Source organism: Choloepus didactylus, chromosome 16 (genome assembly GCF_015220235.1).
Source record: "Choloepus didactylus isolate mChoDid1 chromosome 16, mChoDid1.pri, whole genome shotgun sequence".
NCBI lineage: Eukaryota > Metazoa > Chordata > Mammalia > Pilosa > Megalonychidae > Choloepus > Choloepus didactylus.
The window spans coordinates 60,087,216-60,105,493 of NC_051322.1; the positions used below are offsets into that span (position 1 = coordinate 60,087,216).

General features: G+C 38.7%; 1 protein-coding gene across 1 annotated transcript in view; it reads right to left on the reverse strand.

Annotated features, from left to right (window-relative positions):
• THOC1 (THO complex 1) overlaps positions 1-18,278 on the reverse strand; it is a 95,830-nt gene that overhangs the window by 64,254 nt on the left and 13,298 nt on the right. Inside the window, exons 8-9 of the mRNA XM_037805512.1 lie at positions 4,191-4,273; positions 2,241-2,314 (exon numbers count right to left, since the gene is read on the reverse strand). Of these exons, the coding sequence (XP_037661440.1) occupies positions 2,241-2,314; positions 4,191-4,273 (157 nt within the window). The remainder of the gene's footprint in view (positions 1-2,240; positions 2,315-4,190; positions 4,274-18,278) is intronic.

The following is an 18,278-nucleotide window of genomic DNA, read 5'->3' on the forward strand; positions in this document are numbered from 1 at the left end:
AATGTATTGTGTTCCCCAAATGCCATTATCTTTGTGGTCTTGTGTGGGGCAGACCCTTGGGTGCTGGTTGGATTTGCTTGGAGTGTGCCCCACCCAGCTGTCGGTGATAATTTTGATAAGTTGTTCCCATGGAGGCGTGGCCCCACCCATTCGGGGTGGGCCTTGATCAGTGGAGCTATATAAATGAGCTGACTCAAAGAGGAAAGAGAGTGCAGCTGGGAGTGATGTTTTGAAGAGGAGCAAGCTTGCTAGAGAGGACCGTCCTGGGAGAAAGCCGTTTTGAGGCCGGAGCTTTGGAGCAGACGCCGGCTACCTTCCCAGCTAGCAGAGGTTTTCCGGACGCCATTGGCCATCCTCCGGTGAAGGTGACCGGTTGCTGATGTTTTGCCTTGGACACTTTGTGGCCTTAAGACTGTAACTGTGTAGCGAAATAAACCCCCGTTTTATAAAAGCCTATCCATCTCTGGTGTTTTGCATTCTGCAGCATTAGCAAACTAGAACAGCCATATTTCTTTAAAGCATTGTCTCCACTCAATCTTACCACTTTCTTATATTCCATTCATTTTCCAACCCACTGCAATTTACCTTCCATTTTCACCATTCCACAGAAACTTTTGGATTTTATACTCATTCATATAAAGCAAATGTTGAGTTCTTACTTTACATGCAAACAACAAAAAATTAAGGTGATAGCTACTATCTAAAATAGAATGTTTTATCACTTTCAACCATGTAAAACTTGACATGTATTTTTAAAATGCTGAGCTATTTTATAGGACCATACATATTGGAATTGTTCTTAACACAAAAATTTTCAATGGTGTATCTGAGCAAAATCTGAACTGGACTTCACACTGTAGATAGGTAGATAATGTGTTCTGCTTTGTAAATTACAGTGCCTAAGATAATTTGGTGACACAGCTGGTCACAAAGTAATTCACTATACACTTTCTTTCTCCATTCCAAAAATAGTGACTGTGAGAGTCTGAGAAACAGCTGTGTCAGGTATTGTTTAAGTGATGTTCCCGCAGCTGGGACTAGGTTATGAACATAATAAATGAAGCTAAATTGTCTATACAGGTTTAGGCAGAGTCTAACTAAACAAGACTGCAGTGAGCAGTGGCTCTGTTCATACCTCAGGTGACCCACCGTCTTAGTGTCTACTTACTGCCTTAGCCCAGGGCCCTTATGTTACTCAGGCCAGATCCCAAAAGCCTACTCTGTCCATAATGTACATGAACAAACAGGTCTCTAAAAAATAATAATAATTATAGCTAATTAATAGATACTAGACACTGAACAGACACTGTTCTAAGCACTTTACATAGACCACTACATACAACATCAACAACTACAGCAACAATAAGGATACCAAGGACTAAGTTCCTTAACAGCCCATTTCCAATCAGCATCTCTTCTAATCCTCACAACTATACCTGGTGGGTGGCATTATTTCATTTTAAAGACGTAGAAACTGAGTTGCAGGGAGGTTAAGTAACTTGCTCATGGTCACATGACAATGAAGTACTCGCATTAAGCCTGGGGCCGTACCATTTCCAAAGTGTCTGTGGGGATATGTGTTCAGATTTGAAATCTGGGATGCCAGGAATACATCTCCCTGTACTATAGCCCTGGTGGCAGAAATAGGAACCCCCTCTTGATCTTCTGGAGAGTAATAATGGGAATTCTCCAAATTACAATTGACGGTAACTGTTGAGGCCTCAGACACCTGAAAAAGTGCCAGCGAAAGCAAGTTTTCCTCCATACCTTCACTTTCTTTTCCTCATTGCTTCTAACCAGCATTAGGAAGAAATTATTTTGCAAGAAAGCACAGAACAATAGAGGATGAGATAAGAAACAGAGACAAGCATAAGGAAGGGAGAGGAAGTGAGTGATAGGTTTCTTATCCCTCCTATTTCACTAAAAGTCAGCCCAATACCCACAGACACTGGGTCCACAAACTTCAATGGAAGGGAGAAGGGGAGGAGCTGCTGAGATTGCTTGTGGTTGGCTTTTCGTATCTTAAGGATGTGCATAAGGTAGGCTGTGTAAACAACAGAGTTGTTGGTATATAATTAGAAACCAACTGATACAGCCCACTCATGATTTAGGGTTTATTATTTTAGGTAATATACATGAAAGCTTCCTTCCTCTTTGTTCTTCAACCACATTCCAGTACTTGGTAAGTTACTAGGGCATTATCTTTGTAAATCAAGACAGTTTAAGTTCTAAAAACTCACCAAGTTGTTGGAGCTTCATCATCTCCCATTTCACCTTCTTCTACATCCATTCCTTCTTCTCTATCCTCAGTGTGCTAAATTGAAAAAAATGTACAGCCTGTCATGAAATTGTCAGGCAGTAGATAAATGATGAAATAATAGGTTACTCATATGCTGCCAGACAACCAATGTTAGAGAAGTCTGATCACAGTAACTATCTAGATCTATAATCTTTAAGGCAATGGGAATTCTAAGTAACAGGGGTCACCAAAATCCCAAAAGCAGTACAATGATATACGATGGTCATGAAGATATTGGAAAGATTTAAACCAGCATTTAAAAAAATATGGTGTTTAGGAAATATTCACAATGACCTCTTAGAGAATTGAGAAGATTATTAGCATAGTAAAGACTCCAAGAACTGCACTAAGAACTCTTAACTTAAACTGAATTAAAGCAAATTTAATTTGACCATGGAGCACCTACTATCTGGGAACTTTAGAGCATGATGATTGAAGGTGGAAGAACTTTCAGTCTATAATGTAAATTTCAAAATAACAAGTTTACATGGAATAGTCCAGGGTATACCTAAAAGATATATAAAGGTGAAAGATAAGTCTCTGGAAACAATTAAACAAAGTGAATATCATTTCCATATTCATTATGATTACATTTTAAGGAATAAATTACATTAAAGTAGTAGGATTCTCTTATAGTGAGATATTAGTTACAGCTAATAAATAATTTTAAAGCTTTATAAACTTGTCCTCAAAAGAAGAAGAGTGATGACTGTACCAGAAATCTCCCAATTCTGGACTACCTTTTGGATATATCATAAATAATGTTTAAAAACAAAATTGTTCATAGACGATGCCTCTAAAACTCAGTGGGCGAATGATGGATTGTTTAACAAAGAGTTCTGATAACTGGTTCACCATTTGGAAAGAAAGTTATAACCCAATGTACCGTAAACCCTAACACACCAGCTAGATTAAAGAATAAAAAAACTGTATCTATAAACATATATCATAAAAGCATCAGAAGAAAACAGAGGGGATTTTTATAATCTTGTGGAGTAGAAGCCTTTCTTAGCATGAAACAAGACCAGAAACAAACAAACAAAAAAAGACCAACAAACGTTAATACTACATCCAAATTTTTAAGTTCTATACAGCAAAGGCACCATAAAAAGTTAAAAAAAAAACGATAAACTGAGGGGAAAAAATCTGCAATATATGGTAGATAATGAATTAATAACTATTCTATATAGTTTCTACCCATTAATAAGAAAAAGACAACAGTAAAATGAGCAAATTGTCTATGAATAGGCAATGCAAAGAAAACTATAATTGCAATAAAAATACCCCAAGTTCTTCAACTCTATGAATTATCAAGGAAACGTTAGTTAAAACAAAGAAGACTTATTTTTCAATTATATATATTTAAGCAAAGATTTTTTAAAAACTGGTAATTCCCAACGTTGGTGTGAGGCTGTGGGGAAACAGGCATTCTCCATGTACCACTGGTATATTTATGCATATGCGTATAATTTGACCCAGTAATTTTACTAATTGGATTTATCTTAAGAAAAACCCTGCATAATTTTGCATTGAGACACAATACTACTCACAGTAATGCTGTTACCAGTTTTTTACTGTTAGAGATTATCTAAATGCCTGACATCATTTTTTGGAAAAAAAATTACATATGTTTGTATATATACGCAAAGAGTCCTTTAAAGATAGATAATATTGAGTAGTTATCTTTGGGGTCTTGGAATATGGAGTAGCTGCACTTTCTGTTTTACACATTTCTATACTGTTTGTTTTTTTACACAAAATATATATTTTATATAACTGGAAATAAAATTAAAGGTTTTTAAATTTTGGATGGTTTAGCAGTCCTACTTACACAAGTTATCTCAAAAACAAACATAAATATATTCTGTTAGAAGATTTCATATCCGCTCACCTTCTGACCCAGTGTGCTTTCCTGTTCATTGGTATTGAAAACAGTGACATTTTCCAAATTAAACTGACTCTGCAAGTTAAGTCCTATTTAAAAAAAAAAAATGTTTTCAAAACAAATCTAACAAACATCTAAACTTGTTTAAGAACATAACTAGAACACATAAATGGCCAAATGCATAATTAGGCAAAAGATCAAGGTAGAAATAACACCACATTTGATTTCCAAATCCTTCGTAAAACTCACTTCTTAAAGTTGCCTTTATAGTATACAGGATTCTACCTACATTATGATACAAATACAGTTGATTCTTGTTTTCACAAATATTTAAGAACAAACCAAAGAATTCAATATGTAGTCACTGATAATTTTGCTGAAGCACAAGTGTAAATTACATTCATCAAAAAATGCAGATATATAACAAATAAGTAAATATATTGTAGTTAATGAGAGCCAGGTTTCTATCAGAGAAAGAAGTTACAAGTTTATTGGTGCTGCATTGGACTCAGATGTATTAGTACAATCTTATGGTTTTGTTGTTTGATTTTTAAAATATAAACATACACAGACAGACATAAAATTAAATACAGATATGTATGTATGCATGGGTTAATAGACATACATATATTTCCTAGCTCTGTATGCTGAGTGGGTCTAGAACCACTGATACTCCAGTGGCTCAGACCATGGCTTCTAAATACCACTCTTAAGTAAAAAGAACCAGGACATTCTAAGAAGTGGGTGATTACAGGGCTGGAGCAAAGAAAATACAAGATGAACTTGGACTATCTTCTCATACGTGGAAAACTCAGAAGAGCTCCCAATGACCAAAACTGGGAGTCACAAGGTAAATAATTATACTTTGGGATTATAAAACCCAGAGAACAAAATAAATACCCATGAGTCCAGACTGATACAGATGATTGAACTAATAAATAAATGGGAGGAGAAGAGACAACTCTTCCTTTTGGAGAATTCTAATTAATAAATGTAGAAGAAACAAGAGAAAGAGAAAAACACTATCAGAATTCCTTAGTAACAATTGCTGCAGGCAAGATCACTGATGAGTGCTAAAATTAATAGCAGAAGATTTAAGGGAAAAAAGATATTTAATACTCTCAAAGTATCTCCTCCCTTCTGTTCATTTTATCAGCTTCTATCCACTTATCACACATTTAAAAGGGAACTAAGTCCCCAGCACTACTTGTGCTGGTTTGAAACCGTTATGGACCCCAGAAGAGCCATGATCTTTTAATCCAATCTTGTTGGATAGAAACTTTTGACTGAGTGTTTCCACTGAGATGTGACTCAAGCAACTGTGGGTGAGACTTTGATTAGATTATTTCCATGGAGATGTGACTCTGCCCATTTCAGGTAGGACTCAATTAGATCACTGGAGTCCTTTAAGAGAGCTCACGGAAACAAGGGGTTCAGAGAAACTGAGACATTTTGGAGAGAGGCATAGAGATGTTATCCAGAGTTTGCCCCCAGGAGAAGCTAAGAGCCAACACAGACCAAGACACTTGGAGATGCTGGGAGACACAGAGAGAAGGACATTTGGAGACACTAAATTAAGAAATAAAGCCCAGAGTTTGCTTCGGAGAAGCTAAGAGAGGACTCCCAGATGCTCAGATAGAAACACCCCAGGAGAAACAAGCAGAGAATTGAGAGAAGCTAAGAGAGACACAAGCCCAGAGACATTTTAGAGAAAGCCATTTTAAATGCAACTCAAGAGCAAAGGGCCAGGAGACACCAGCCACATGCCTTCTCAGCTTATAGACACGTTCCGGACGCCACTGGCCTTCCTTCAGTGAAAGTTTCCTTTTGTTGAGAATACAGAGGTGAACAATACAAACACATTGAAAATACTGTTAAATACTAAGTGTGAAATACTAAGATATTTGAAATCAGTTGATAATAATGGGTGATTGGGGTGGTGGGTTAAGATTAGACATCAATGAAAGCCTCTCTGAGGAAGTGAAATTTAAACTGAGGTTTGCATGACAGCAAGTTAGTAACATGACGATAACGAGCAAAATGTTTCTAGACAGAGGAAAAAGTTAGTGCCAAGGCCCTAAGGTGACAATGGAAGGTGTAAAAAGAAGGTAAACTGTATTTTCTGCATGATCTTTTTTTCTGATTAACGCCACACTTTATTTGTAAACATGTTATATGTTGCCAATAATCAAATTGACAACACTTTTATACATTTCATTGTATAATATTAACATAATACCAGAAAACAATCCACTGTACTTAGTTACAGTTTAGGTACTTTAAAATCTTTAAGTACATATATTTGAAACATTGAACATAAAACAGAAACATGAATGGCAGAGGAAACTGAAAACGTTAAGTAACAGAAACCAACATTCCTCCCAAAAAACAAATACAAAATCATCTGGTTTTATATATATATATATATTTTTTTTTTTTTGAAATAAATTCAAAGTTATAGGAACAGTTGCAAAAACAACACTAACCCCATACACAGAACTCCATCATACCCTGACCCCCCTTCCCCGATAGCCCAGTCCACCAACTTTAACATGCTGTCACATCGCTATTTCTTTCCCTCCCTCCCTATCATTCATCATCTATTGCTCTGTCTTCTGAACATGAAAGCTAGCTGCACACATCCTTGAACAAACACTATAATTCACATATACACTTCCCATGAATAAGAACATTCTTTTATGCAATCCCATTAAGCCCACCTAAGAAGTACAAGAGATTCAACAATGATACAAAGCTTACATTCTATATTTCCTTTTCCTTATGTCTCAGCTGTGTTCCTTTGAGTCTCCTATCCTCCATCCTCTAATCCCATCCAGGTTCATCCTTGGCATTCAATTGTCATCTATTTAGACTTTTTTTTTTTTTCAATTGTGGAAACATATATACAGCCTAAATCTTCCCGTTCCACCCCCTCCCTAGCATTCCATTAGTGGGATTAATCACCTTTAGAATGTTGTAATGCTCTTTCCCACCATCCATTACTAGAAATTTCCCTTCACCTCAAGCAGCAACCCTACACTCATTTCTTAACTCCCTATTGCCCCTTCCCCCATTTCTCTTAACCCATGCTCTACTTTTCATCTCTATGGTCATATACTCTGATAATTTCTTTGTGTTTACTGTGGGGATTAAAATTAACCTCTTAAATCCATAACAACCTTGTTTTTCTTTGATACCACCTTCACTTCAACAGGACATATAAACTATGTTCCTATACTCCATTTCCCCACCTTTATATAGTTGTCTAAAATCACATATTTTACGTTGAGTTCAAAACCACTGATTTGTCATAAGAGTTTGTGTATTTTATATCATGTAGGAAGTAAATAGTGGAGTTACAATTCAAAAATTATTGACTTCTATTTGTATTCCATTGTGGTTGGAGAATGTGCTTTGAGTATATTCAATTTTTTTTTTTTTTAATTTACTGAGGCTTGTTTTATGTCCCAGCTTATGGTCCCTTCTGGAGAAAGATCCATGACCACTAGAGAAAAATGAGCGTCCTGGTGATTTGGGATGTAAGGTTCCATATATGTCTGTTAAAATTCTCTATATCTCTTTCTCCTTTCCTTGTTTCTCTGTTGGTAGGGCTCCCTTTAGCATCTGAAGTCGGGCAGGTCTTTTATTGGCAAAATCTCTCAACATTCGTTTGTCTGTGAAAAATTTAAGCTCTCCCTCAAATTTGAAGGAGAGTTTTGCTGGATAAAGTATTCTTGGTTGGAAATTTTTCTCTCTCAGAATTTTAAATATGTCATGCCACTGCCCTCTCACTTCCATGGTGGCCGCTGAGTAGTCACAACTTAGTCTTATGTTGTTTCCTTTGTATGTGGTGAATTGCTTGTCTCTTGCTGCTTTCAGAACTTGCTCCTTCTCTTCAGTATGATCAGAATATGTCTCGGAGTGGGTTTATTTGGATTTATCCTATTTGGAGTTCACTGGGCATTTATGCTTTGTGTATTTATATCGTGTAGAAGATTGGGGAAGTTTTCCCCAACAATTTCTTTGAATACTCTTTCTAGACCTTTACCCTTCTCTTCCCCTTCTGGGACACCAATGAGTTCTAAGTTTGGATGTTTTATTTTATCTATCATATCCCTGAGATCCATTTTGATTTTTTCGATTTTTTTCTCCATTCTTTCTTCTATTCTTTCATTTTCTGTTCTGTGGACTTCTAGGACACTGAGGCGCTGTTCAACTTCCTCTAATCTTGTACTGTGAATATTCAGAGTCTTTTTAATTTGGCCAACAGTTTCTTTTATTTCCATAAGATCTTCTATTTTTTTATTTACTCTTGCAATATCTTCTTTATGCTCTTCTAGGGTCTTCTTTATGTCACTTATATCCTGGGCCATGGTCTTCTTGATGTCCTTTAAATCCTTTGCCATGTTTTCGTTTCTTGATTGTAGTTCTTTGATTAATTGTGCCAAGTACTGTGTCTCTTCTGATATTTTGATTTGTGTGTTTGGAATTGGATTCTCCATATCGATGGTTTTACCATATGCATTAAGATTTTCTGTTGTTTTTGGCCTCTTGGCATTTGCTTTGTTTGGTGGCATACATTTTCTCTAACTAACCAGTAGATGGCGTCTGTGAGTCACCTATACCCCTCAAGTCAGTTCTCAACCTTGTCCCCATGGTGTGTGGGGAAATGATTCCTGTGGGGTTCAGTTGGAGAACTCAGTTTGGGTGTGTTGCTGGAGCCGTCCACCCTAAATGTGGGGCGTGTGTCCGGGTGGCCAGGGAGAAAGGGCAGCTTTAATATTCAAATCCTCCAGGTTCCTGGAGATTCAAGGCCGCTGCAAGAGTCTAAACCTTCATTTCAGTTCAGCCCCAGACCCTCTCTCTCGCTGTCCCACTAACCACCGGACTTGGCGTAGCGTCCCTCGGTTCTCCGAGCGGGCCCCCCCTCCCAGCTGCGATCCTCCAGGACCTCTGCTGAGGGAATGCTGTGCTACGTCACCAGTGCGTGCCATCCCTCAAGGGAAGCCCTGGGCCGCTGGGCCATGCAGGGGCACTCTCAGCCTGATGCAAAGATGGCCGAACAGGGTGTCTCAATCTCCACCCCCGCGCACAGTTCCTCCTTCCCAGCTCCGGGACAACTGGCAGGGCTCTGGGCTGTGGGAACGGCCCCGGGCAGGAGTTTATCCAGCCCTCTGAGGAGCCAGCTGCTAGCCACGGGGTTTCTTTCAGCTTCCGGCTCTCCCCTCTTTCCCCTGGCCCCGAGGGTATCTGCAGCGGGCTATCCTCCAGGCCAGTCACCGAGAGGCCGGCCCAGCACCCTCTTGCTGTGTTTTACTGCGTGGTTCCCACTGTCAGAACTGCAGCCGCTCCTGGGTTTTTCCCTTTTTTTTAAAAAGAACCAGTCAGTCTCCAAACACCAACCCCTGGCTTCCCCACACCGCCACATGGCTGCGGGTTTTCCAGCCAGCTTACTCACTCGTTTCAGAATGGAGACTCCCAGTTTCACCAAGTATACGGCCCCTGTGGTACTAGCAGACCTCGTCCAGCTGGCGCATCGCTGTAACCGGTATTCTGGGTCACTTTCTGGTTTTTATCTAGTGTTTTTCACGGAGGTGTTTTTTTGCCCTGTCTCACCTAGCCGCCATCTTAGTTTCTCCCTGGTTATATATTTTTAAAGAAGATATCCAGGAAATCAGATGATTTCCTGGATATTTAAAAGGGACATAAAGTCATAAGAGGAAAATTGTACCATACCAACTTCCATGTTTTCTTGATGTTTCTTCTTCCTTCTCTTGGTTTCTAAAGAACATATGCCATGGTTTAAGCTACATTAAAATTGGGGATGGGGTGTGTGTGGTGGTGGGGGGGGAGACTAGGACACCACAAAGCCAAACGAAATCACTTCAAACATTTCTATATGATCTTCCTGCAAAACAACTTTTCTAATAAAAGAGAGAGAGAGAGAGACAGAGAGAGAGAGAGAGAGAGAAGGTGAGACTCCAGTTCAATGGAGAAAAAAGTTTTTTAACAAATGGTGCTTGAATAACTGGTTATCCACATGCTAAAGAATGAAAATGGACCCCTACATCACACTACACAAAAATTAACTCAAAATGGATCACAGACCTAAATTTAAGAGCTAAAATGCTTAATAGAAAACATAGTAGTATATTTTTGTTATCTTGGGTTAGGCAATGGTTTCTGAGATATGACACACGAAAAGCACAAGCAAAAGAAAAAATGGATAAATTAAACTACATCAAAATTTAAAACTTGTGTGCTACAAACAATATCACCATTAAAGTGAAAAGACAATCCACAGAATGGGAGAATATATTTGCAATCATATATCTGATAAGAATTAGTATCCAGAATATATAAAGAACTATAACAACTAAACAATAAACAGGCAAATAATCCAATTTTAAAAATCAGCAAAGGATATGAATATACATTTCTCCAAAAGAGTATTCAAATAGTCAATAAGCACATGAAAAGATGCTCATTATCTTTAGCAATTAGGCATCAAATAAATTAAATCGAAACCACACTGAGATACGACTTCACACCCACTGAGAGGGATATAATCAAAGACACAGACAACCAATAGCGTTGGCAAAAACATGGAGAAACTGGATCCCACGTGTGTTGCTGATGTGAACATAACATGGTGCAGTCACTATGAAAAACAGTTGGGCACTCTTCAAAATGTTAAACACAGATTTACCATATGATCCAGTAATTCCACTCCTACATATATATCCAAGAGAAATGAAGACGTATGTCCAAAAACTTGTACACAAGTGTTCATAACAACATTGTGTATAACAGCCCTAAAGTGGAAACAACCCAAATGTCCATCAGCTGAGGAATGGATAAAGAAAATGTGATACATCCACATAATGGAATATTACTTGGCCATAAAAAGGAATGAAATACTGATATATGCTACGACATGAATGTATCTTGAAAACATTATGCTAAGTGAGAGAAACCAGTCACAAATGACCACATATTTTATCATTCCATTTATATGAAATACCCAGAATAAGAAAATCTATAGGTACCAAAAAGTAGATTAATGGTTGTTTAGGCCTTGAGGGAGAAGTTCAGGGTGGGGAGAAATGGGGAGTGACAGCTACTTGGTATGGTTTTCTTTTCAGGGCAGATAAAAAAGTTCTAAAATTCTACCTGGGTGATGGCTTCACAATCCTATGACTACATTCAAAACCATAAACTGTCCACTTTAAATGGATGAATTATATGGTATGTGAATTGTATTTCAACACAGCTGATTTTACAAAAGGCAATAAAAAACTGCGATTTCAAGAAATGGAAGGCTGAATAATTCATATTAACTCTCCTACTAAAAACAACTAAAAACCTGGATAAATAACATCAATTCTATTAAATATTTATAGAACATACACATCACAGCACTGTTCCCAGCAATGAACAGAGAAAACATTTTCTTTAAAACAGTAAAGAGCTGACAAAATAGTGAGGCAACATCTGACAAAAGTCCAGGAAAAGGCTAAAAAATAAGCAATATATGAACAGCACTCAAAGCTAGTTTTGCCTTGAAGACAGCTGTCAAACAGGAGGAATCAGCTGAAAAAGTGAGCTACTCTTTTAGCAGTTTCCTGGAGCTAGGATGATAAAAATAAATCTCTAGGCCCAAAGAAGGTAGGCTATTTAATAAAATGATAAATCCCACCCTGAACCATCTTCAAAGGTGAGAACTTGTAGGGTGATACCCTCAGGTGAGGATGAACCAAACTGCAGCCTAGAGTCACATCTTCTGGGTGATCTAGGGAACCCCAGGCATGAATGGGACTGGGTTAAGGTAATCCTGGGCTGGTGGTGGACCGCCCTCTAAAGGTGCTTGGCAGAAGCAATGAAAATCCTATCTGTAGAAGGTATCTACCCAAGGTTTCAAAATTATTCCCTCAAATATCTTCTCAAATATAACATTCACAGATAACCAGACACATAAAGAAATAAGACACCATGATTGAGAAACAGCAGAAACAGCCTCAAAAAGATTAAGTTAAGATCAGATGCAAACAACAAAATAATGATGCTTACTATGTTTAAAAGGTTAGAAAACAAACTTAAAAATATCAGTAGGGAATAAAAACTAAAAAGTGACAGCAGACTAAAAATGCCCTTCTAGATATGAAAAATAGAATACAATGAAAATACAGTAACTGAAATTAAGAACTTATTAGCAACATTTTACAAAGGATCATTACAGCTGAAGGAAGAAGTGAACTGGAACACTGTTCTGAAGAAATTATTCAGAATGTGGTGGAGACAGACAAATAATGAAAAATATAGAAAGAGTAAGAGACAGAGGATCAGTGAGAAGGTACATGGATGTTTAACTGGAGTTCCAGAAAGAAAAAGAGAAAGGTGTATTCATAAGGTGTATTCATAATATTTGAAGAAATAATAATTAAAATTTTTACAAATTAAAGACACCAATCAACCAATTCAAGACACTCACAAATTCCAAGCAAGATAAATAAAAAGAAATGTATAAAATTGAACAAAACCAAAGAGAAAGAAAATCTTAAGAGGAGGCAGAGAAAAAAATCCAGAGTATTTTACAAGAAGGTAGACCAACACATCTGACTCGTCCACAGAACAATGGAAGATAGAAGACACAGTATGATTATCTTCCATGAGATGAATTCCTGTATCTAGTACTGTGCCAGTTTGAATGTATTATGTCTCCTCAAATGCCATTATCTCTGATATAATCCTGTGTGGACAGACCTATCAGTGTTAATTAGATTGTAATTCTTTGAGTGTTTCCATGGAGATGAGCCCCACCCAACTGTGGGTGATGACTCTGATTGGATAATTTCCAGGGAGGTGTTGGCCCACCCACTGGGTGGGTCTGAATTAAATTACTGGCACACTATATAAGATCAGACAGAGGGAGTGAGCTTGCTACAGCCAAGAGGGACACTTTGAAGAAAGCACAGGAGCTGCAGATGAGAGAGAGTTTGAAGATGGCCGTTGAAAGCACACTCTTGCCCCGGAGAAGCTGAGAGAGAAAAAATATCCCAAGTGCAACTAAGAGTGACGTTTTTGAGGAACTGCAGCCTAGAGAGGAATGTCCTGGGAGAAAGCTATTTTGAAACCAGAACTTTGGAGCAGATGCCAGACACATGCCTTCCCAGCTAACAGAGGTTTTCTGGACACCACTGGCCATTCTCCAGTGAAGGTACTCGATTGCTGATGTGGTACCTTGGACACTTTATGTCCTTAAAACTGTAATTGTGTAACCAAACAAACCCCCTTTTATAAAAGCCAATCCATCTCTGGTGTTTTGCATTCCGGCAGCATTAGCAAACTAGAACAAGTACCAACCCAGAATCTTACAACTACTGAAACCATTCTTCAAGAATCAGGGAGAGAGGCGGGGCAAGATGGCAGACTGGTGAGCTGTATGTTTTAGTTACTCCTCCAGGAAAGTAGGTAAAAAGCCAGGAACTGCATGGACTGGACACCACAGAGCAATCTGTCTTTGGGCATACTTCATACAACACTCATGAAAACGTGGAACTACTGAGATCAGCGAAATCTGTAAGTTTTTGCGGCCAGGGGACCCGCGCCCCTCCCTGCCAGGCTCAGTCCCGGGGGAGGAGGGGCTGTCAGCTCCGGGAAGGAGAAGGGAGAATTGCAGTGGCTGCTCTTATCGGAAACTCATTCTACTGATTCAAACTCCAACCATAGATAGACTGAGACCAGACACCAGAGACTCTGAGAGCAGCCAGCCCAGCAGAGAGGAGACAGGCATAGAAAAAAAACAACACGAAAAACTCCAAAATAAAAGCAGAGGATTTTTGGAGTTCTGGTGAACACAGAAAGGGGAAGGGTGGAGATCAGGCCTTGAGGCGCATATTCAAATCCCAAAGCAAAGCTGATCTCTCTGCCCTGTGCACCTTTCCTTAATGGCCCTGGTTGCTTTGTCTATTAGCATTTCAATAACCCATTAGATCTCTGAGGAGGGCCGTTTTTTTTGTTTTTTTTTGTTTTTTTTAAATCCTTTTTGCTTTTTCTAAAACAATCACTCTAAGAAGCTCAATACAGAAAGCTTCAAAGAATTGAAATTTGGGCACGTCAAGTCAAGAGCAGAACTAAGAGAGCTCTGAGACAAAAGGCAATAATCCAGTGGCTGAGAAAATTCACTAAACAACACAACTTCCCAAGAAAAGGGGGGTGTCCGCTCACAGCCACCATCCTGGTGAACAGGAAACACTCCTGCCCATCGCCAGCCCCATAGCCCAGAGCTGCCCCAGACAACCCAGTGTGACGGAAGTGCTTCAAATAACAGGCACACACCACAAAACTGGGCGTGGACATTAGCCTTCCCTGCAACCTCAGCTGAATGTCCCAGAGCTGGGAAGGGGGAGCAGTGTGAATTAACAGAGCCCCATTCAGCCATCATTTGAGCAGACTGGGAGCCTCCCAACACAGCCCAGCAGCCCAGAACTGCCCTGGGGGGACAGCACTCACCTGTGACATAGCACAGTCATCCCTCAACAGAGGACCCGGGGTGCACAGCCTGGAAGAGGGGCCCACTTGCAAGTCTCAGGAGCCATACGCCAATACCAAAGACTTGTGGGTCAGTGGCAGAGACAAACTGTGGCAGGACTGAACTGAAGGATTAGACTATTGCAGCAGCTTTAAAACTCTAGGATCATCAGGGAGATTTGATTGTTAGGGCCACCCCCCCTCCCCGACTGCCCAGAAACACGCCCCACATACAGGGCAGGCAACACCAACTACACACGCAAGCTTGGTACACCAATTGGGCCCCACAAGACTCACTCCCCAACTCACCAAAAAGGCTAAGCAGGGGAGATCTGGCTTGTGGAGAACAGGTGGCTCGTGGACGCCACCTGCTGGTTAGTTAGAGAAAGTGTACTCCACGAAGCTGTAGATCTGATAAATTAGAGATAAGGACTTCAACTGGTCTACAAACCCTAAAAGAACCCTATCAAGTTCAGCAAATGCCACGAGGCCAAAAACAACAGAAAATTATAAAGCATATGAAAAAACCAGACGATATGGATAACCCAAGCCCAAGCACCCAAATCAAAAGACCAGAAGAGACACAGCACCTAGAGCAGCTACTCAAAGAACTAAAGATGAACAATGAGACCCTAGTACGGGATATGAAGGAAATCAAGAAGACCCTAGAAGAGCATAAAGAAGACATTGCAAGACTAAATAAAAAAATGGATGATCTTATGGAAATTAAAGAAACTGTTGACCAAATTAAAAAGATTCTGGACACTCATAGTACAAGACTAGAGGAAGTTGAACAACGAATCAGTGACCTGGAAGATGACAGAATGGAAAATGAAAGCATAAAAGAAAGAATGGGGAAAAAAATTGAAAAACTCGAAATGGACCTCAGGGATATGATAGATAATATGAAACGTCCGAATATAAGACTCATTGGTGTCCCAGAAGGGGAAGAAAAGGGTAAAGGTCTAGGAAGAGTATTCAAAGAAATTGTTGGGGAAAACTTCCCAAATCTTCTAAACAACATAAATACACAAATCATAAATGCTCAGCGAACTCCAAATAGAATAAATCCAAAAAAACCCACTCCGAGACATATACTGATCACACTGTCAAACATAGAAGAGAAGGAGCAAGTTCTGAAAGCAGCAAGAGAAAAGCAATTCACCACATACAAAGGAAACAGCATAAGACTAAGTAGTGACTACTCAGCAGCCACCATGGAGGCGAGAAGGCAGTGGCACGATATATTTAAAATTCTGAGTGAGAGGAATTTCCAGCCAAGAATACTCTATCCAGCAAAGCTCTCCTTCAAATTTGAGGGAGAGCTTAAATTTTTCACAGACAAAGAAATGCTGAAAGAATTTGCTAACAAGAGACCTGCCCTACTGGAGATACTAAAGGGAGCCCTACAGACAGAGAAACAAAGACAGGACAGAGAGACCTGGAGAAAGGTTCAGTACTAAAGAGATTCGGTACGGGTACAATAAAGGATATTAATAGAGAGAGGGAAAAATATGGCAAACATAATCCAAAGGATAAGATGGCCGATTCAAGAAATGCCTTCACGGTTTTAACGTTGAATGTAAATGGATTAAACTCCCCAATTAAAAGATATAGATTCGCAGAATGGATCAAAAAAAATGAACCATCAATATGTTGCATACAAGAGACTCATCTTAGACACAGGGACACAAAGAAACTGAAAGTGAAAGGATGGAAAAAATATTTCATGCAAGCTACAGCCAAAAGAAAGCAGGTGTAGCAATATTAATCTCAGATAAAATAGACTTCAAATGCAGGGATGTTTTGAGAGACAAAGAAGGCCACTACATACTAATAAAAGGGGCAATTCAGCAAGAAGAAATAACAATCATAAATGTCTATGCACCCAATCAAGGTGCCACAAAATACATGAGAGAAACATTGGCAAAACTAAAGGAAGCAATTGATGTTTCCACAATAATTGTGGGAGACTTCAACACATCACTCTCTCCTATAGATAGATCAACCAGACAGAAGACCAATAAGGAAATTGAAAACCTAAACAATCTGATAAATGAATTAGATTTAACAGACATCTACAGGACATTACATCCCAAATCACCAGGATACACATACTTTTCTAGTGCTCACGGAACTTTCTCCAGAATAGATCATATGCTGGGACATAAAACAAGCCTCAATAAATTTAAAAAGATTGAAATTATTCAAAGCACATTCTCTGACCACAATGGAATACAATTAGAAGTCAATAACCATCAGAGACTTAGAAAATTCACAAATACCTGGAGGTTAAACAACACACTCCTAAACAATCAGTGGGTTAAAGAAGAAATAGCAAGAGAAATTGCTAAATATATAGAGACGAATGAAAATGAGAACACAATATACCAAAACCTATGGGATGCAGCAAAAGCAGTGCTAAGGGGGAAATTTATAGCCCTAAACGCATATATTAAAAAGGAAGAAAGAGCCAAAATCAAAGAACTAATGGATCAACTGAAGAAGCTAGAAAATGAACAGCAAACCAATCCTAAACCAAGTACAAGAAAAGAAATAACAAGGATTAAAGCAGAAATAAATGACATAGAGAACAAAAAAACAATAGAGAAGATAAATATCACCAAAAGTTGCTTCTTTGAGAAGATCAACAAGATTGACAAGCCCCTAGCTAGACTGACAAAATCAAAAAGAGAGAAGACCCAATAAACAAAATAATGAATGAAAAAGGTGACATAACTGCAGATCCTGAAGAAATTAAAAAAATTATAAGAGGATACTATGAACAACTGTATGGCAACAAACTGGATAATGTAGAAGAAATGGACAATTTCCTGGAAACATATGAACAACCTAGACTGACCAGAGAAGAAATAGAAGACCTCAACCAACCCATCACAAGCAAAGAGATCCAATCAGTCATCAAAAATCTTCCCACAAATAAATGCCCAGGGCCAGATGGCTTCACAGGGGAATTCTACCAAACTTTCCAGAAAGAACTGACACCAATCTTACTCAAACTCTTTCAAAACATTGAAAAAAATGGAACACTACCTAACTCTTTTTATGAAGCTAACATCAATCTAATACCAAAACCAGGCAAAGATGCTACAAAAAAGGAAAACTACCGGCCAATCTCCCTAATGAATATAGATGCAAAAATCCTCAACAAAATACTTGCAAATCGAATCCAAAGACACATTAAAAAAATCATACACCATGACCAAGTGGGGTTCATTCCAGGCATGCAAGGATGGTTCAACATAAGAAAAACAATCAATGTATTACAACACATTAAAAACTCGAAAGGGAAAAATCAATTGATCATCTCAATAGATGCTGAAAAAGCATTTGACAAAATCCAACATCCCTTTTTGATAAAAACACTTCAAAAGGTAGGAATTGAAGGAAACTTCCTCAACATGATAAAGAGCATATATGAAAAACCCACAGCCAGCATAGTACTCAATGGTGAGAGACTGAAAGCCTTCCCTCTAAGATCAGGAACAAGACAAGGATGCCCGCTGTCACCACTGTTATTCAACATTGTGCTGGAAGTGCTAG